The sequence below is a fragment of the Vidua chalybeata genome, chromosome 3, assembly GCF_026979565.1.
Source record: "Vidua chalybeata isolate OUT-0048 chromosome 3, bVidCha1 merged haplotype, whole genome shotgun sequence".
NCBI lineage: Eukaryota > Metazoa > Chordata > Aves > Passeriformes > Viduidae > Vidua > Vidua chalybeata.
In genome coordinates this window covers 78104351-78120853 of record NC_071532.1, presented here as the reverse complement: position 1 = coordinate 78120853, position 16503 = coordinate 78104351, and the positions used below count along the sequence as shown (strand labels likewise).

Here is a 16503-nt window from a genome sequence, read left to right as displayed (position 1 = left end):
TTAAAATGTTAATACAGCATAACTTTAAAATGTTAATACAGCATAACTTTTAAAATGTTATTACAGCATAACTTTTCAGCATAATACATATAGTAAATATCTGCGTAGAGCCATATAATATGCATTTTTCACACTTCCAACCCTAACGATTCTGCAATTCTGTGATATTAAGGCACATATGCTTACGCACAGTATGTATGTGTCTTTATACATACGTACGTATTTAGATTTACACACACCTTCATACAGCCATAGCTGCAGACGTCCACACGCACGGCTGGCTCGTGTGTGCGCCGAGACACTCACACCTCCGCGCCTGTGCCTCTACAGCCGCCTCTTTGGAATACACAGGCGTGTGAGTTTAGCGCGCACCCTGCCCCATCTCTCCTGCACAAACCCCGTCTCCCTGCGCTCTCTCTCTCTCTCTGTGTAAATTCACATCCCGCCTGCCCGCGGTGGGCCAGGCCGGGCCGGGCCGCGTCCCCATGGCAACGCCCGGGGCTGGCGCTGGGCCGCGGCCGCTCCCGCCCGTCGCCAGCGGCCGGACGCGGGCACGGCGGCGCTGGGGGCGTTTGGCGTCGGCACGGGCTGCTCGGCGAGCGGCGGGCTCGGGCCGGCAGGGAGCCTCGCTCAAGTGAATCTAACCCGGTTATAAGGCGTGTGTGCTTGGCCAGCATGTCCGGCGAGCTGGCCCAAAGTGTCATCAAGAGAATAATCCGCCAGGTGGGCCTGGAGTGCGCTGCCCGGGGACAAAGCCTCTCGGAAACCTTGGTGGCCTTCGTGGTAAGCGCGAAAGGAAGCGTTCAGGGGCTGGGGCAGCTGAGGCTTTCAGCGGTGACCCGAGTTTGGAAATATTTTGGTTTCCAATGGCCTGCAGTGAGATGTTTTAAAGGGACGCTCAGCGACATCCAGGTCCTAAAAACCTGAAAAAGTATCTGAAATCTTATGTGAATATAATGCTCCAAGACGGCTGCAGGTGCCGAGTCCTGCAAACACTCTGAGCTCCAACTCGGAGCTCTTTCTTCTGCAGGCAGATAAACCATTGTTTTCTTTCAGAAGTGAAAAGGAGAAGTTTTGCCAAGTTTTAATAACGTTTCTTCACACTCTCATTAATGAACCTGTGATGCATAGGTGACTCTTTAATGCAGCAGCTATATTTATTCTTCGATGTTCGCCTCCTCCCTCTCTTGTGATGGGTAATTTTGTTTGTTGCTCTGCTCAGACAGGGCCAGGTAGTATAAATGGGCTGAATATTTGAAGGAATGGGCTTTGATCCCATTTAAAGTGAAAATTTAATGGAATCAATCTCAGTATTGTCCTTGGTAGACAACTATAAATATGCTAAAAACATTTTACATTTTGGCATCTCTTAGGAGACACAGCACTGCTGCAGGATAGAGTCTGAATATGCCTGCAAAACTGTGTCTGAAGAAAGATGGGCTAGATTCCTTCTTTATTGATGATCAGCTCTTGATAAATTTGTATATAAATGTAAATGCTTCACAGCAGTACTTTTAATAAGCTATTTTTTCCCCTAAAGGTGACACTGGAGCTTTAGAAAAAAGACGGGCTCAAAAGCAGTATTAATCAACTAAGCAGGAAAATTTTAATGAGTAAAAAATTCGTACAAGTGGCTGGCAAGACACCCAGCATGAACACCAATTGCAAACATGCACTTATTTTCCTGCATGTAGGACACTATGGGGGTTTTTTTTATTCAAATGGTAAATGTTTATATCGATGCATATAACACCTACTTAGAAGTTTATAAACAACCATGATAGATTTTCAAAAAATGTTACTTAGGAAAATTTTTCCAAATAATTTTTAAAGGAGCTATATTTAAATATTTGTATCACAAAAATATTTTTTCTTCATTTGTGCCTGAGAACTGAGATTGAAACTGGCAAGATGTGAAATGAAGTAATATTGTTTCATTATCAAAGACTGAAAAAAAGAATAGTAAAGAAATATTGAATGCATCTGAGATTTTTCAGAAAATAAAAAGTGAGTTGCAAAGATGATATTTTGTGATATAAATTAGTATCTTTCTTTTGGCAATCTCTAGGTGAAAGCTGTTGTTTTAGATCCAAGAAATGATTTTAATATGGATCGAATACTTACAGAAAACGATATGCAAGATCTTATCCAGGTAATTCTGACATGATGTTGAGAGTCACTACTTATCTAAGACGACAGCATTATTTTCTACCTGTTCCTGTAACTAAAATGACATGAACACTTTCAAAATTTTAGTGCTGCTTTATTCTCACGGCTCTGTAGCTAAAGACTGGATTAAGTTTCCATAAATAAATGCCTTAGAAAAGCTTTATATGGAGAAAATGGTAGTGAGGGAGCTCTACAGCTCTTGCAAAACCTGTAGTAGATCACTATCAGTTCAATGTTTCCCCAGAGATGAGAAAGAACTCACTTCTCTGACTCTCTTTTTAGCTCTGTGTTGCCAGACTGCTTGACACAACAAACCCATCCCTAAGCACAATTAAGATGCAAGTTTACTTTGATATGAACTATGCAAACCGAGGTAATTTCAAATATGTTTTCATAAAAGTTGATGCTGAGTTTATAATTTAAGAATAGTAATTACTGTTAAATGAGTCCTGGCAGTAAAGCAAAATAAAAATCCCAGGAGCAATTTGCTGTACACGAGTCTGATATTTCAGTGTGGATATAGTAGGGAAAAGTCTGAATTAGATTTGAAAGTACACTCTTCTCACGCTGTCTGAAAGATTTACTGAATAGAATGTATTAGGTTGCTTGAAGACAATTACACTTTCAGGCTCAGTGGTTATCTGCTGTCAGCAAGAAAAGCTTGCACCTGCACCTGCACCTGAAGGCACTCAGAAGTCAGTATTTTACCAATATCCCTAATTGGGAGATTTGAGTAATCTTGAACAGTTACAGCTTTAGCTGAATATGTTTTTGTCTCATCAGTAATAATTTCATATGGTCTGAGAATGAGAATGTGAAAATAAAATGAGATGGGGAAAATGCCTCTGCTGTAAATGTAATTCCTGATCTGAAAGGGACAGTGGAGGCTGGCTGGGAAATAGAAAACACAGAACAAGAATAGACGTGAAAAAAGCATTTCTCTGTGGGGAGATAATGAAAATGTTTTCCTATTAGCATGGATTAAAACCAAAAATTAGCAACACTGGAAGCTGCTCCTAAATCCTCTGAACTCTGTAAGCTCAGTAACTCCAGCAAGTTTTTGAGATCTTGAGTAGTATTCAGACTTGAGCATGTATCTTCAGGTGTGTTTGAAATATGTGTGTAAGTTAGGTCCTCCTACAGTCAGAGGAGTCCAGAGAGCCAGAGACTTGCTGTTTAATTTGGCCTGAACAGTTCTCAGGACTCTACTGACTGATGTTAATTATGCTAATTTTATTAATGTTTAACTCAGCTGCTTTTAATTCTAATGGTTTGGTACTATGAACATCTGTTCCACATACCTGTGCTTCAGAAACCTTAAGTTGGTGCTCTGATTGTGCAAATGAATTACACCCTCTGTATGAGCCAAATTTCAAAGGATTTAGATAGCACTTTCTAAGTTACCTTCTTTCCTAGATGAATTACTGAGTGAGCAGGAGCGTGTTCTGGAAGGAAAACTAGCTCCTGTAGTTAGAGCCATCACAGAGAGTGGTCCACGTGTGCAAGAAGAAATGGAGAATGTGTATCAAAAGGTCGTTATCTATGTGCTGCTGAGATCTGGCCTGGGATCCCCAACAGATATTGAGGCTGTCAGGGAGGTAACAGGTCAGTAAACTCCCAGCTGTGAAATTGGGCTTTTCTTCTTGAAAAAATAAAATTTCACCTTCTCTTTGCTGATATTTAGATACAAACATGGTAAACTGTGATGAATGCTTGCTATCCAAACTGTCACTGCTCAGCCTTGAAGTGTAAATTTCCCATAGATTTCCTACTTTTTGCATTTGTTCAGGAGAGGCTGTTTTTGCTTATTGATTTTCTTTTCCCTCATACTGAGGGTTTTCTCCGACTTTGTAATGCTTACAGCTGCCTTGCAGAGTGTATTCCCCCAGCCAGAGATGATTACTTTCCTCTCACTCAGCAAGAAGGACAAAGAGCAACAGCTGAAAGATCTTGCCATGCTAGTGACAGGAATTCGTTTGTACAACAAGCAGTGCCAGAAAGGAGGAAGTGGCATTGATGACTGTAAGTAAACAACTGCATATGAGCTGGGTATTCCCAATTCATTCTTCCTGGACTTCTTCACTGGAGCTGCTCCAATAATTTCCCATCTTAGGGAGCCATGTTATTGTTATTGGTATTCTACAAGTTAAGAATCTGAGAATTGAAAATTGTGCAGATTCTCTCAGGAAACCCATGTCAGTTGTAGTAACAGAGTTGCATCTACGATACAGCAAGATTTCTCACATTCCTTGACTTGACTGTGATAGTTCCACAACTGTAATTCTAAATATTTGCAACAACCTGACTAGAGAGATAGGGTGGTTTAATCTGGTTTGCAAGTATTTAGAAATGCATGAATATAAGAACAAAATGTAGAAATCAAAATTTCATTGGAAGACCATTATGCTCAAATATTGCACTTTAACCATGTGATAATGATTTCAACAATTCTTTTTATACATATTTCATATTTATTCCATGTGAATAGTGCCAGGCATCCTGAACAAAGCCATTCCATTGGCCACGCGGACTCTGGATGAGCGTCTGAATTCCTGCCAGCTGCTAGCCCACCACTACACAGCCCTGCTGGAAGCCATGCAGGAAGAGCCCCAGAGGTTCTCCAGGCTTAGGTTCTTTAAATTAAAAGAAGCACTGTTCAATGTGAGACAGTATGAAGCCTTCCTTTGCATCCTTCAGGTGAGATGTTATATCCTGTGGGCTTTTATTGCAGATGTGTCTTGTTTGATGTCTTCAAGTTACCTACTTGAACAGGACAGAAATATAAGAAAAAATATTCAGAAATAAATGAAACAAAATGAAATATATCTTCAGACAAAGAACCACAGATTATTTGGGTTTGAAAATATCTTTAAAATCATCGAGTCAGACCATTAACTTATTAGCCTGGCACTGCCAAGTCCACCATTAAACAGTTGCTTGCATACTGATTCTCTGCCCCAAAAGGCATGAGAGAAAAAAATCTCCTTGATCAATCCATAAATCATCTCAGTTTTAGTCTGCAGACACCCCCAAAATATATAGAATCATCAAAAGTCTTTGAAGAATACAATTTAAATTCTTGTTTTGTTAATGAAAAGCTTTTCATTTGTCTTTTGAGAAACTGCAGGTTTTTATTAGTCTTTCCTGTATAAGGCATTGAAAAAAAGTATTTCTTTTTTTTTTTTTGGTCTTGTTTTCTTCATTGGGAAAATGTAGAAAATTTTCTATAAAAATTGGTAGTTTATGTGTGACTGAAGTGCCTGAACACCTAAACATTTAAGGAAAAATGTATTTTGTGGATAGCTACAGTCCATTTCATTCCCTAAAATAATTGTTCTGAAAATAGTTGAATGAAGAAGCCCAGGTAAATACTTATTACTAAATACTTGTTTTTTGGAGTGCAATATGTCTTACCTGATGTTCTTTTTCCAGTCTAATGCAATTACAAGTGCTCAAGAAGTTGAATCATTGGATGTTCAGTTTGAAGCAGCAATGATGGTATTGAAAAACACAGTGCAGGATAAGACTTCCATAGAGTCCAGAAAAGTTTTTGTAAGTATTATGAATGGAAAACCCATTAATTCTTCAGTAGAAAACATTATTAAAGTAAGATACTTTGCTGGTGTGTTTTTGAATAGCTTATATTTAGCAAGAGGCTACAAATTTTCTCTCCATTACAATATCATCTGTGGTTTTTGAAGGGGCAAATAAAAGACTAAGGTAAGAAGAAGCTAATGTACAAAAAGGGAGCAAAGGAATTAAATGGTATTTTACTGTGTCTTGAGTTGTCATTATTTGTAGATTTCCTTTTTTGTTTGTGTATATATTCTTTCCTGTTCCTTGTAGAAACTGTAAGAACATAATGATTTCAGAAAACAGCACAATAAAGTATGATTCTTTTAAAGTTCCCTCAGATAGCAATCCCTGTAATTACAGTATGAGTCATTGATATAATTTTTCTGAAGAAACTGGGTTTCTGTGATGGGGCTGTCAGCCTCTTTTGCCCTCCCAATAGCTTCTGAACCTGTTGGCAAGTTTCAGTCACATTTGTCAGAGTCCAAAGATCTCAAAATATGTAATTTTCTGCAAGTTTTAGAGGGAAAAAAAGAGCAACTAGAGACACACAATTAGAGCCTTACCAAGATCAGGTCTGAAATGGGGTTTGTGTGCTCTCTGGCCAGTGAGCACCACTGAAGGATTGATATTTGGTACTGTTGCACCCTTGGGTGGGAGCTACAGGACATGGGAAGGAGGTATTAGGGGGAAAGGGAATGAGTGCTGTAAACTACAGGTTTTATGAGAGAGGCTGCTTAATGAGCCTGTGAAAACCTGGGATTATTGTGCTGGCATGTTATAAAGGAAATGGGAGAGAAATATGCTAGAAACCAGCTTCATTTAATTTGCTTTTCTTTCAAGAGCTTGTTATTTTGTGTGATTTGATTATCATTCCAATTCCTTGTGCTTAGCTGCTGCACCAGCATGCAGTTTCATACATATTTTAGGTTATTTTTCAACATTCTAAGCTAATTATTAGAAAGCAAAATAAAGCCCACTGTGGAGGAAAAGGAAGATCATGACCCCACCTACTCAGACTATTTTTTACACTTCCCATAAGAGCATCCAAGCTGGAAACTCATGGGAACAGCACTTTAACTAAATGATCCAAGCTTCACTTTATGTATGCTTTTGATTTTATAAACCAGATGTTCTAATCTGGAGAACATTTTCCCCTTTTGTCCAGCTACTTAAAACAGTTTTTCCTCTTCTATATCTTTGTGGGGCTTGAGTGACTGATATACCTTACCCTTTTCCCTAAAAACTGTCTATTGTTGTTTGCTGCCTTCCTGGAATTTTTTCTCTCTTCTGGTTGGTTAGTTGTTTTGTCTTCTCTGCTGAAGACAGACTGTATAATGCCTTTTGATTTCAGATCCTTTTTCAGGTAGAGATTTTTCTGTTAACACACAATTTAAATAACTTTTCTTGTCTCTGGCTCGTTGCTGACAAGCTGGATCCTCTATAAAGATAGAGAAGCTGGGCATTCTGTCTTTTAAAAAGCAGAGGGTAAGGTCTATATTTGTAGTAAACATTTGTTTTAGGAAAAATAGTACATTTCATTAATATTTTTTGTTTATTCTATTAAGAATGTTTTTGATCTTCCTTTAGTTTCTTCCCTTTTTGTAACCATAACATTTCCACAGCATTAGCAATGCTGATGAATTCCAGAGCTGGCTCTGTTGGCTGCTCTTATGATAATGTTGTTAACATGCATAAAATGTGTGGTTAAGTGTACATCTCATGTTGGTTGAATCTCTTCCTGTAAATACTCTCTGTGTGTTTAGATGTAACAATGCACATTTTATGTCACTGTCATTGAAAATAGCATTTAATCTTAAAGCTTGTAGGCTGCTTCTTTATGTGCCTACACCTGTATGCCAAGAGCATGTCAGTGCTGGGAAGGGCAGCCTCCAGTTTTGCCTTGAACCCTGGAGCACTCTGAGGAGGTCTGCACCCCTTCCTTTTGACACACATGATGGCCTGGGGGCTGTGGTACCAACTCACTCTGGAAGCAAGGCAGACAAAATAACAAAACCTGATAGTTTGTGTATAGGTGTGGTTTTACCTACTTTGGTAATTAATCAGGTGTGTTCCTTCTGGTCCTTACTCCTGTACACTGTATTTTCAGTTATAAAACTGTATTGTCAGTGAAGTGCTAATTTCAAAGCATGGTCACAGAGTACATTTATTTGAGAAAGGCTCTGGAGTAAAATACAGAAAAGTACAGCTCTTGCCTGTGGGTTGACATGGATATACTTGCTTTAGGCATATGTGATGGAAGCTCCTCTTACAGTGTCCCTGAGTTCCCCTGGAATTTCTGGTTGCTGAAGGCCTTGGAGATCAGCCCTGTGTTGTTCATAGCTGAGATTGTTGTACACAGTGCTTGGGTTACACCGTAGACATAAAACAAATCTGCATTTCAGATAATTTTCTTTATATTGTAGCCTCTGTTTATGGAACTTTCCAAGCTTTGGACTGGCTTTCAGCATGAAATGCTACTGCTAAACTTCCTCACAAATATGGCTGACAATCTACAACAATTCTTGGAAATCCAATCACAGCTTTTTCCAGAGGAAATGTTAACATCTCTTCTGGAAGGAGTGACTGTGAAAAGTGATGTGGAAAGGATAAAAGAAACCGTGGGTATGGAAAGTTGAAACTTTTTGGTTTTCCTTAATTTTCCAAGATTTTGTAGTTTGAATTTTCTTTACAATAGATCCTTTACAGAAGGTGGTATATGTTGATTTTTTAATACTCAGAAATTGCACAGTAAATTAAAATAAGCCTTGTAGGGTATAGATTTACGTTTTCATGTAGTGTAGCTTATGATTCTATTTTTACATATAAAATTAAAATAGAACTTCTAGATACAAGTATACCTTACAAAATGGCAGCATGATCAGAGAATATTTATAATTTTTTGTAAAAGTTTTTAAGTGTATTTATGTCTTTTTATACCTTTCAGGACTTTTGAAATTGAGGGATAGGGTGTAAACAAAATAATTTAACAGGGCTTCAGTTACCAGAAGAGTTTTTTTGTAAGATGGTATCCCTAGGAACCAAGTTTTATGCCAGGGAGTTTGTAATGCATGTGAGGGTGAAAACAAAATCAAATAATAAAATATTATCTTCCTGTTGTTGTCCCTGTTGGTTTTTCTTCTCTCATGTTTTCAAAGAAAACTAATGCTACTAAAGAAGATTCTTGCAGAACTGATTTTCAGTAGGTTCTCTTTTAAGGCAGGACTAAAGTTTGGCTTTTGGGATCTGGGCACTACAGGTCATCCTGTGAAAACCAGAGTTATCTGGTCATCCTGTGATATTATTAGCTTTTAGTCATCTGATATTTTAATATTGAAATCCTTCCTTTGTTTTATCTTTTCTTAGGAACCAGAGTGAATGTTTCTGATTTCAGGAACCAAGAATGGCTTTTTCCAGAGACTACTGATAATTTTGATCAGTTGCTGATCCAGTACCATGGTTTCTGTGCATATTCAATTGGTGTGAAAGGTATTACCCTACCAGGTATGCTTTGTAGTTAGGTATTTTCCATACTGTATATTTACACAAGGATTAGGAAAAATGTAAAGGCATTCTGAATGCATCCTCCTCCTATGTCCAAACTGGAATACTGGTTTTCCACATTTGCAATTTTCACCCCAGGTAACTTATTTCCCTTGTTAAAGTATCTTTTTTTAAATACACAAATAAACTGCCCTTTGTAGAAGGTAGGATGGCTTGAAGAGGAAGCAGGGCAGAAACAAGATGGGATGGATAAATGTTTCTTCCTGCTCTGTGTGTGTCTGTATAACCTACACTGCAGCTGAATACAGGTTTGGTACTGTTAATGTGCTATAATGCAGGCATAGGGAAATGGCCATTCCTTCTATTTTGTGCATCCATATGTAGCAAACATAGCCATTCATGCCTACCTCATATGTATTTTTAAATAGTCATGACAAAGTACTAAATATCTTTCCTGAAAAGAATGCAAAAGTGCACTTGATTAAGTCAACTAATTGTAGGAATTTTTGGTTTCTCTAGGCTCATTTGGCTTGAAAGTTAGCCCTATTTCAGCTATTCCAGTTCATGTTTTCCATCTCCCTATCCTTTCTAGAACCTGTCCATATAGGATTTTTTTAAACCTATGGGAATTTGGGAGGAAAATATAGCCATTTACTTGTCAATATTAAAGAATAGATATTTTAATGGCAATGTAATTTACTTAGGCTTATTTAGTATTGCACATGAGAACAGCTGTCCTTAGTTGGATTGAAGCTCTCTCTAGCCCTCTATCTGATTACTGCACATGGGCAGTCATGTGCACTTTAAAATTATGAGAATTCAAGTCAGAGTGATCTTTCCTTAATTATATCCTTCCTTGTTCTAGCAGTTGGTGGTTATGGGATTTCCTCTGATTAATGTTGAGTCTGTAACCTTCTGTTTAATAATCCTTCAAAGAGATTTTTCATTTATCTAATTGATTTTGGAATCCATCTGGAGTTTGTCATGGGATGTTCTTATTCTCAAGATCCCCACAATTATAATTATATATGCTATGAAAAAGTATCTCTTTTTGAGATGGTTTTAAGCTCTGACTTGATAATTTCAACAAAGACTTGATAGTCCTTCTGTTAGGAAAATTACTAAATAGTAATTTTATATTGCACACAATTCATAGTTTTATAACCCCCTATCATATTATTTCTTTTTTTCTTTTTAATGCTGAGGAGGCTTTCTTCTTTAACCCTTCCTATGAAAGGTATCACAAGCCTTTGATCACTCCTAGCTCCCTTTTACTTGTTCTGTTGTGTTGGAACAAAATGTATTATTACAAATGTAGCCTATAGGTTGTTATAATATTGGTTTTCTTCTCTTCCTCTGTTTGCATACTAATAATTCCTTTTTTGACTGAGTATTTTCAGGGGATTGTCTATGATGATTCTGGTCTTTCCTGGGCAAAGACATTTAAGTACAAACTGCCACTGTCCTTGAAATCAGTTTGTGTTTTCCTATATAAGTTATTTGGCCTTTATTGACACTTCATTTTCTCTGTTAATTTGTTGTTCAGCTTCCCAGCTGCTTTATCTGCTTCTTCAGTTCATCTCAGTGTTATGCCCTTTGGTATAAATGCACTACTGATCTGCAATCAGATATGTGCTGGAGATTTTAGGGGAACCATTTGAGAGTAGAGACTGGTTTCTTATGCCTTTGCTATATGTGTTTTATCTATTGTTTTTCTGAGACCTAAGGCATGCTGGATGTGAACTGATCAAAAGCAGTTTTACTGACCTAACAAAATAGAGTTTTCTGTATTTGAAAAAAGCTTGCTTTCAAGGGTTTATACTGAGTTCAGAAATGAAGGAAGTGAAAATAACTTGAGGGAACACAGAATCTTGATTACAAATGTCTTTTGTATTGGATATTGTACTGTTCACTATTTTAATTTGTGGAGCTAATTTTGGGTTGCTTTTTCTTCTCATTTTTAGGAAATCCTGCTATTGGAATTTTGAAGCACAAGGAGAAATATTATGTTTTCAGTTCAAAAGAAGCTGCATACATCTTTGCTCAAGATCCAGATAAGTTCATTCAGTTGAATGTAGAAAAAGCAAAAAAATATGCAGAACTAATTCAACTGCTTGAGCTCCATCATCAGTTTGAATACCTTGTCCCACATGCACAGGTACACACTGCCTATGCCTCTTGCTAAACAGCTGCTGGGTCACTGGTTGGTCTGTCCTTTCTAAAAGAGAAGAGATGATACCTATCTTTAGGAAAGAAGTAAAATCCTCTGCCTAGCTGAAGGTCCATCTTTTCCAGGTCTTCCGAGCATTGAAGAAATATCTCTACTTAGTGTCATTCTTACCTTATTTATTCATAGGAGAATATGTAAATCCAAGGCATCCTGGCAGTGATAAAAGCTGCTAGTGCATAGCCTAGGCAGGTCTTGTGTCTGGTGTTTCTTTTCCTTATTTTTGCAAAAGTAGCTTAAAGGACCAGTACATAAATGCAAGAGAAAATAATGTCAGATATCACGTTAACTGGAGCTGTAGCTTAGCAGTCCATCCATGTGTGCTGGATGAGGGTGTAGTTGTATCTGGGGACAGGAGTTATGGAACACATTAAAAATAAAAGGAGAGTCATCAGTAATGAATGTGATGTGTTATTATGTGAAATCCAGAGACTTGATTTGGATTTATAGACAACATTCTCTGTGATCCACTTGTGAATTTTAGATCCCCAGCAGTGGAAAGAATGTAGTCTTGAACTGGCCCTTAGTTTGAAATACAGTTTGTATCCCAGCTATAGCAGAGATGTGTGCACTTCTCCCAGTTATGATTTGTGATTTTTAGTCCATTCATGAAGACAAACTGAGGTGCCTGCATTATAAAATACTGCTGGTGATGGGACCCATTTTTTCTAAAATCCAACGATTAAGCAATCACTAGGTAGAGAGGAGCCTGCAGCTCAGCTGTGGCCTCTGCCTCAAAGGTTTTCTGTCAGAAATTAAATCCATCAGGTACTTAATGTTTTCCTTTTAGTGGGGTCACGGGGAACAAAAATATTGTTGAATGTAAAAATCGTTATCCACTTGTGGTTTGCAGGTCTCTATTTGCTTTTAAAAAAGCAAATGCTATTTCTGTGTCTTCTTCTCAATGCCTTGCTTGGCTTTGGTTGTTTCTTTTCATCCAGGCCAGAAAGGCAAGCAAAGGTTCGATGAAACCACCCCCAAAATGTGAGAGTGGTACTCAAACTGATACTCATATCTTGCCTCCAACTATTGTGAGATCCTATGAATGGAATGAATGGGAACTGAGAAGAAAAGCTATAAAATTGGTTTGTACTCTTATTACCAGATTTTCATTGTTGGATATAACAAATTTGTGAATAAATTATTCTTAACTTCTGTTCCTCGAAACATAAATCTAACCTTTTATTCAAAGACATATACTTCATTACAACTGGTTCAATTTTTTTTCTAGATATTCTCTCTCCTTATTTTTAGACTTCTTCTCTCACTTCTTACATATGTTTCCCTGTTTTTTGAGCAGTGCTTCCACTGCTATGTCTATTAATTTCAAATTTTTCAGTTGCCTTCTTTATTAAATAAGAGTTTGTTGTTTTAAATTGAATTCCATTAAATATTAAGGTTGCTCTAAATTCAAATCAATTTCATGGGTTGAAGATACTACTGTATAATTTCTTTGTGAAAAAAGCCAGAGCAAATGTATGTCATACTATCAGGATTTTCTGATGGGTTGGAAATCACAGTCTGTCCATAGAAGGTTTACCACATTTTAAATTAACAGTAAATATATCAGAAGCTTCTTTCTAGGGTTTGCCATCACATATAGTTGTCAAGGTGTAGCACCTGATTTTCAGAATTCAGAAATGAACAACTTGGGAGTACAGAGAATATTGCAGTTAACAATATCAACTGAACATATAATGATAAAGGGTTGTTTTTTTTTTTCTTCTGTGAACAGATGCACTGTGGAGGCCTGTGGTCTACTAGGCAGCCTATTTCCTTTCTGTTTTCCTTTTTGCCATTAAATCCCTAGCATGATGAAAGGAAACCAAAATTTTGGACTGAGGAGTCTTGGCAGTGTTGCTAGCTCATAAAGGATTCTAAGAAATAGTTGTTACTGAGGTATATAAAGAAGCCAATTAGGTTTACAAGAAGCCTAGCTAAAAGCCTCTTTTGCTTTTGTAAAGGACAAAAGTGCATAAATAAACATAAGATGTGGTCAGTGTCTCTTCAGCATAAGCAAAGATGGATATTTTGCAATATCTGGTCATGAAGACCATTCACAAACAAATTTGTAGCTCATTAGTTTAAAATATTTAGAGAATGTACTTTAAAGTACTAAGGGTGTTTTAGCCTCAGCTGTCCAAATGTGAGATTAGTGATGTGGAGCTGAAAGAAAAAATCCAGATGCATGCAAAAGTGCTTTGACTATGCTAATTTGTAATATGGAGGTGATAAAACATTTAATAACTATGTGAAAAAATAAAAGAAATAGTTTACCAGTGCATCAGTGAATTTGATACTTCAGGGATACATGAGACATATTTGTGGGTTTTGTTAGAGGAATGAGCTCACGTGCCTTTGGGGTTTTTTGTGTTGTTCATACTTGGCCAAAAAACTTGTAGTGGTATGAAATGTTAAGCTATTACTTTGTTAGAAAACCTATATGCTGTTAGAAGTAAAATTTTTAGCTCACATTTGTTTCTCTGTGCAAGCACAGTTGCTTGTAATAGCATACATTGAGTCATTAAAACCTCAGGAAAAAAAAAAAAAAACCTTCCATTCCAGCAGAGAGAGACACCTCAGTGGTGGAGGCTGGAGAATATTTTAACTTGTCCTGATACAACATTCAGGACATTTGGCCAGCTGTATCACTCTCCAGCTTCCACCGACTCCAGGGACTTTCTCACTTAGATGGAAGGGTCTGAATTCCAGCACATGAGACTGTATTTTGTGTATTTTGAGGAGAACATTATATGATCATTTACTGTGTTTGTATTTTGTGTATTTTGAGGAGAACATTATATCATAATTTACAGTGTTTCACATCATTGCTGACAGAGAAGGCCCCATGGAATACGGAACAATTTTTGTTTCAAGTGCTGGCTTTGGAATGTTAACACTTTGTGAGAAGTAGTTTTGTTGGTGTATCTATGACAATTTCTGTGAATAATCAGCTTTAAGCATTTTTAAACTTTTATCTGATACTTTGTGACACCAACCCCTAAACCTCATCACTTTTGGCAGAAACCAGACAAAGACTGGAAGCACTTGCCATGAAAACATTTTATTCTAACAAAACAAAGGTGAAGCATTTAACAAAATTTGAAGGACTATGACCAGTGGTATGAAATTATTAAGAGACTAATTTAAAATTGTGTGGGGTACCTAAAGAGCTGTTCACACATCCTGTTAGATCAGGATTTACCAAATCACAGTCACAACTGTGTATTGTCAGGAGAGTAAGGTGGGCCATGTTCCAGGTTTGTGAAGCCCACAGATGTAAAATAGACAAACACTCCTGAGTAACTGGAGTTAAAATGTTCAAACAAAGTTTTGCTTAATCTGATTCTTTTTGTGTCTTTAGGCCAACTTGCGCCGCAAGTTAACTCATGCCATGCAGACTGATCTCAGCCACATGAGAAGAGAGAACTTCACCCAAGTGTACTTGCCAAAAGATGTTGGCACCCAGACTAAGCGTGACAACTCAAGCAATGTACCCAAACCCCAGATTTTCCTGAAAGGTCTCCGAGGAGGATCATCTCCCACTACTCATGTGCTCACAGTAGACTTAACAAGACCACTGGATGAAACATAGGTGAAAATGAGAAACCTGAAGACACATCTTGCACGTGTATATAAAAATCCCTGAATACTTCTGAATTTAGACACTAAAGATTTTGCCGTGTCTGTTGATTCCAGGAACAGTTGGTCTGTTTAATTTATCTTATCTGTTGGGACTGCTGACTGGCATTAAGTGACAGAAGTGATAAGCCTGAAGCACAGATTTTAAATAGCAATTTAGAATCAAGATGTTCCCAAGGACTTTCACTTCCAACATTTAAATATGTAGCATTCTGGGATTTTACTGAAATTTGAATGCAACAATTGCTTGTTGAAATACTGTCTTTAAATGAAAAAACTTACCCTGGGAGAGTCACTCAAAGGTCACAGCTCCAGCCTTAGAGCAGAATTGTCAAGAAGGCAAAACCAACAAAATGAAACCAGTCTGGGTGCTTGGGCCTGTCTGTTTGTGCTGGTGTTAACCCAGCCCAGTGAGCGTAGACCGAGGCTGGCAGGTTGAGAAGAGGGCATCTGTCTTGGGTGGTTCTGGCACCCTTTTATGTCTCCAGCAATTTCTTGGCTAAACAGTGTACTGGTGAGCACACTGCAAGCCATAGGAGCTTGACTTCAGGGGACCTCTCTGAAAGCTCTGTTTTGCTTGTGTTTGAGAACTAAAGCACAACAGAGAAAAAGTTTTTAGCTTTATGTCATTGTGGCAAAGAAATATGTGCCGGGTCTGATCAACAACTGCAGATGGTATTTCTGTTTGTGAAAACCCGAATTATTTGAGCTTCAGGATGAAACATCTTCTCAAATGGAAATGGGGTACTTTAAAACAGATTCTTTTGATGACAATAAAGACGTCCTTAAGCTGCTATCTGCACAATGTCCAGATGCACAACTGTGATTGCATAGGGTGTGCTAAGGTTTCTAAATCTCTTTTTTTCGTGTGTGCATTGTGATGCAGTGTGGTTTCCTGGCTGGTAGTTGGACAAGCTTGTGACAATGAAGCTCGAAGATTCAAGCTGCTGAGTGATTTTTCTGTGGCATTGTGCAGGATAGCATTCTCTTGTTGTTTTTCAAAGTATCTGGCTTCACTTTTTAAAGTTACACAACAGGGACAAATCACCAAAGCATTATTAAAAAAAGCCCAAAGGAGCGTGAGGAGAGAGCACTAAGCAAGAACTTTTCTAAATCGTTTCTGACTACGTGATTTTCTCCTTTGGGAAAATAAACTAATCAGTAGCAGCTAGCTGTGCTGCTCCTCCATGTTTTTAAATTATGAATGGGCACCAATGATTCGATTTATTAATTAAAATATCAATGAAATTACTAGCTGCATCTCTTTTTTTTTTTCCCAGAGAAAAATACCCTGTTGCTTCTTTATATTACTGTGGTCTCTCTATATTATCATCATTTGCTTTGAGGCTTTTATGTTACAGTTCTTACCAACAAACTGGTATTTCAAG

The 16503-nt window shown here is 37.7% G+C and overlaps 1 protein-coding gene across 1 annotated transcript; it reads left to right on the top strand.

Annotated features, from left to right (window-relative positions):
• The first annotated feature begins 528 nt into the window (after positions 1–528).
• Positions 529–16366, top strand: CFAP206 (cilia and flagella associated protein 206). The gene is made up of 12 exons (XM_053937310.1): positions 529–783; positions 2069–2152; positions 2452–2542; positions 3586–3774; positions 4033–4191; positions 4658–4866; positions 5602–5721; positions 8169–8367; positions 9109–9246; positions 11211–11404; positions 12415–12558; positions 14838–16366. The coding sequence occupies exons 1-12, from the start codon at positions 676–678 to the stop codon at positions 15066–15068; spliced, it is 1866 nt and encodes a 621-aa protein (XP_053793285.1). The 5' UTR covers positions 529–675; the 3' UTR covers positions 15069–16366.
• The last annotated feature ends 137 nt before the right edge of the window (positions 16367–16503 follow it).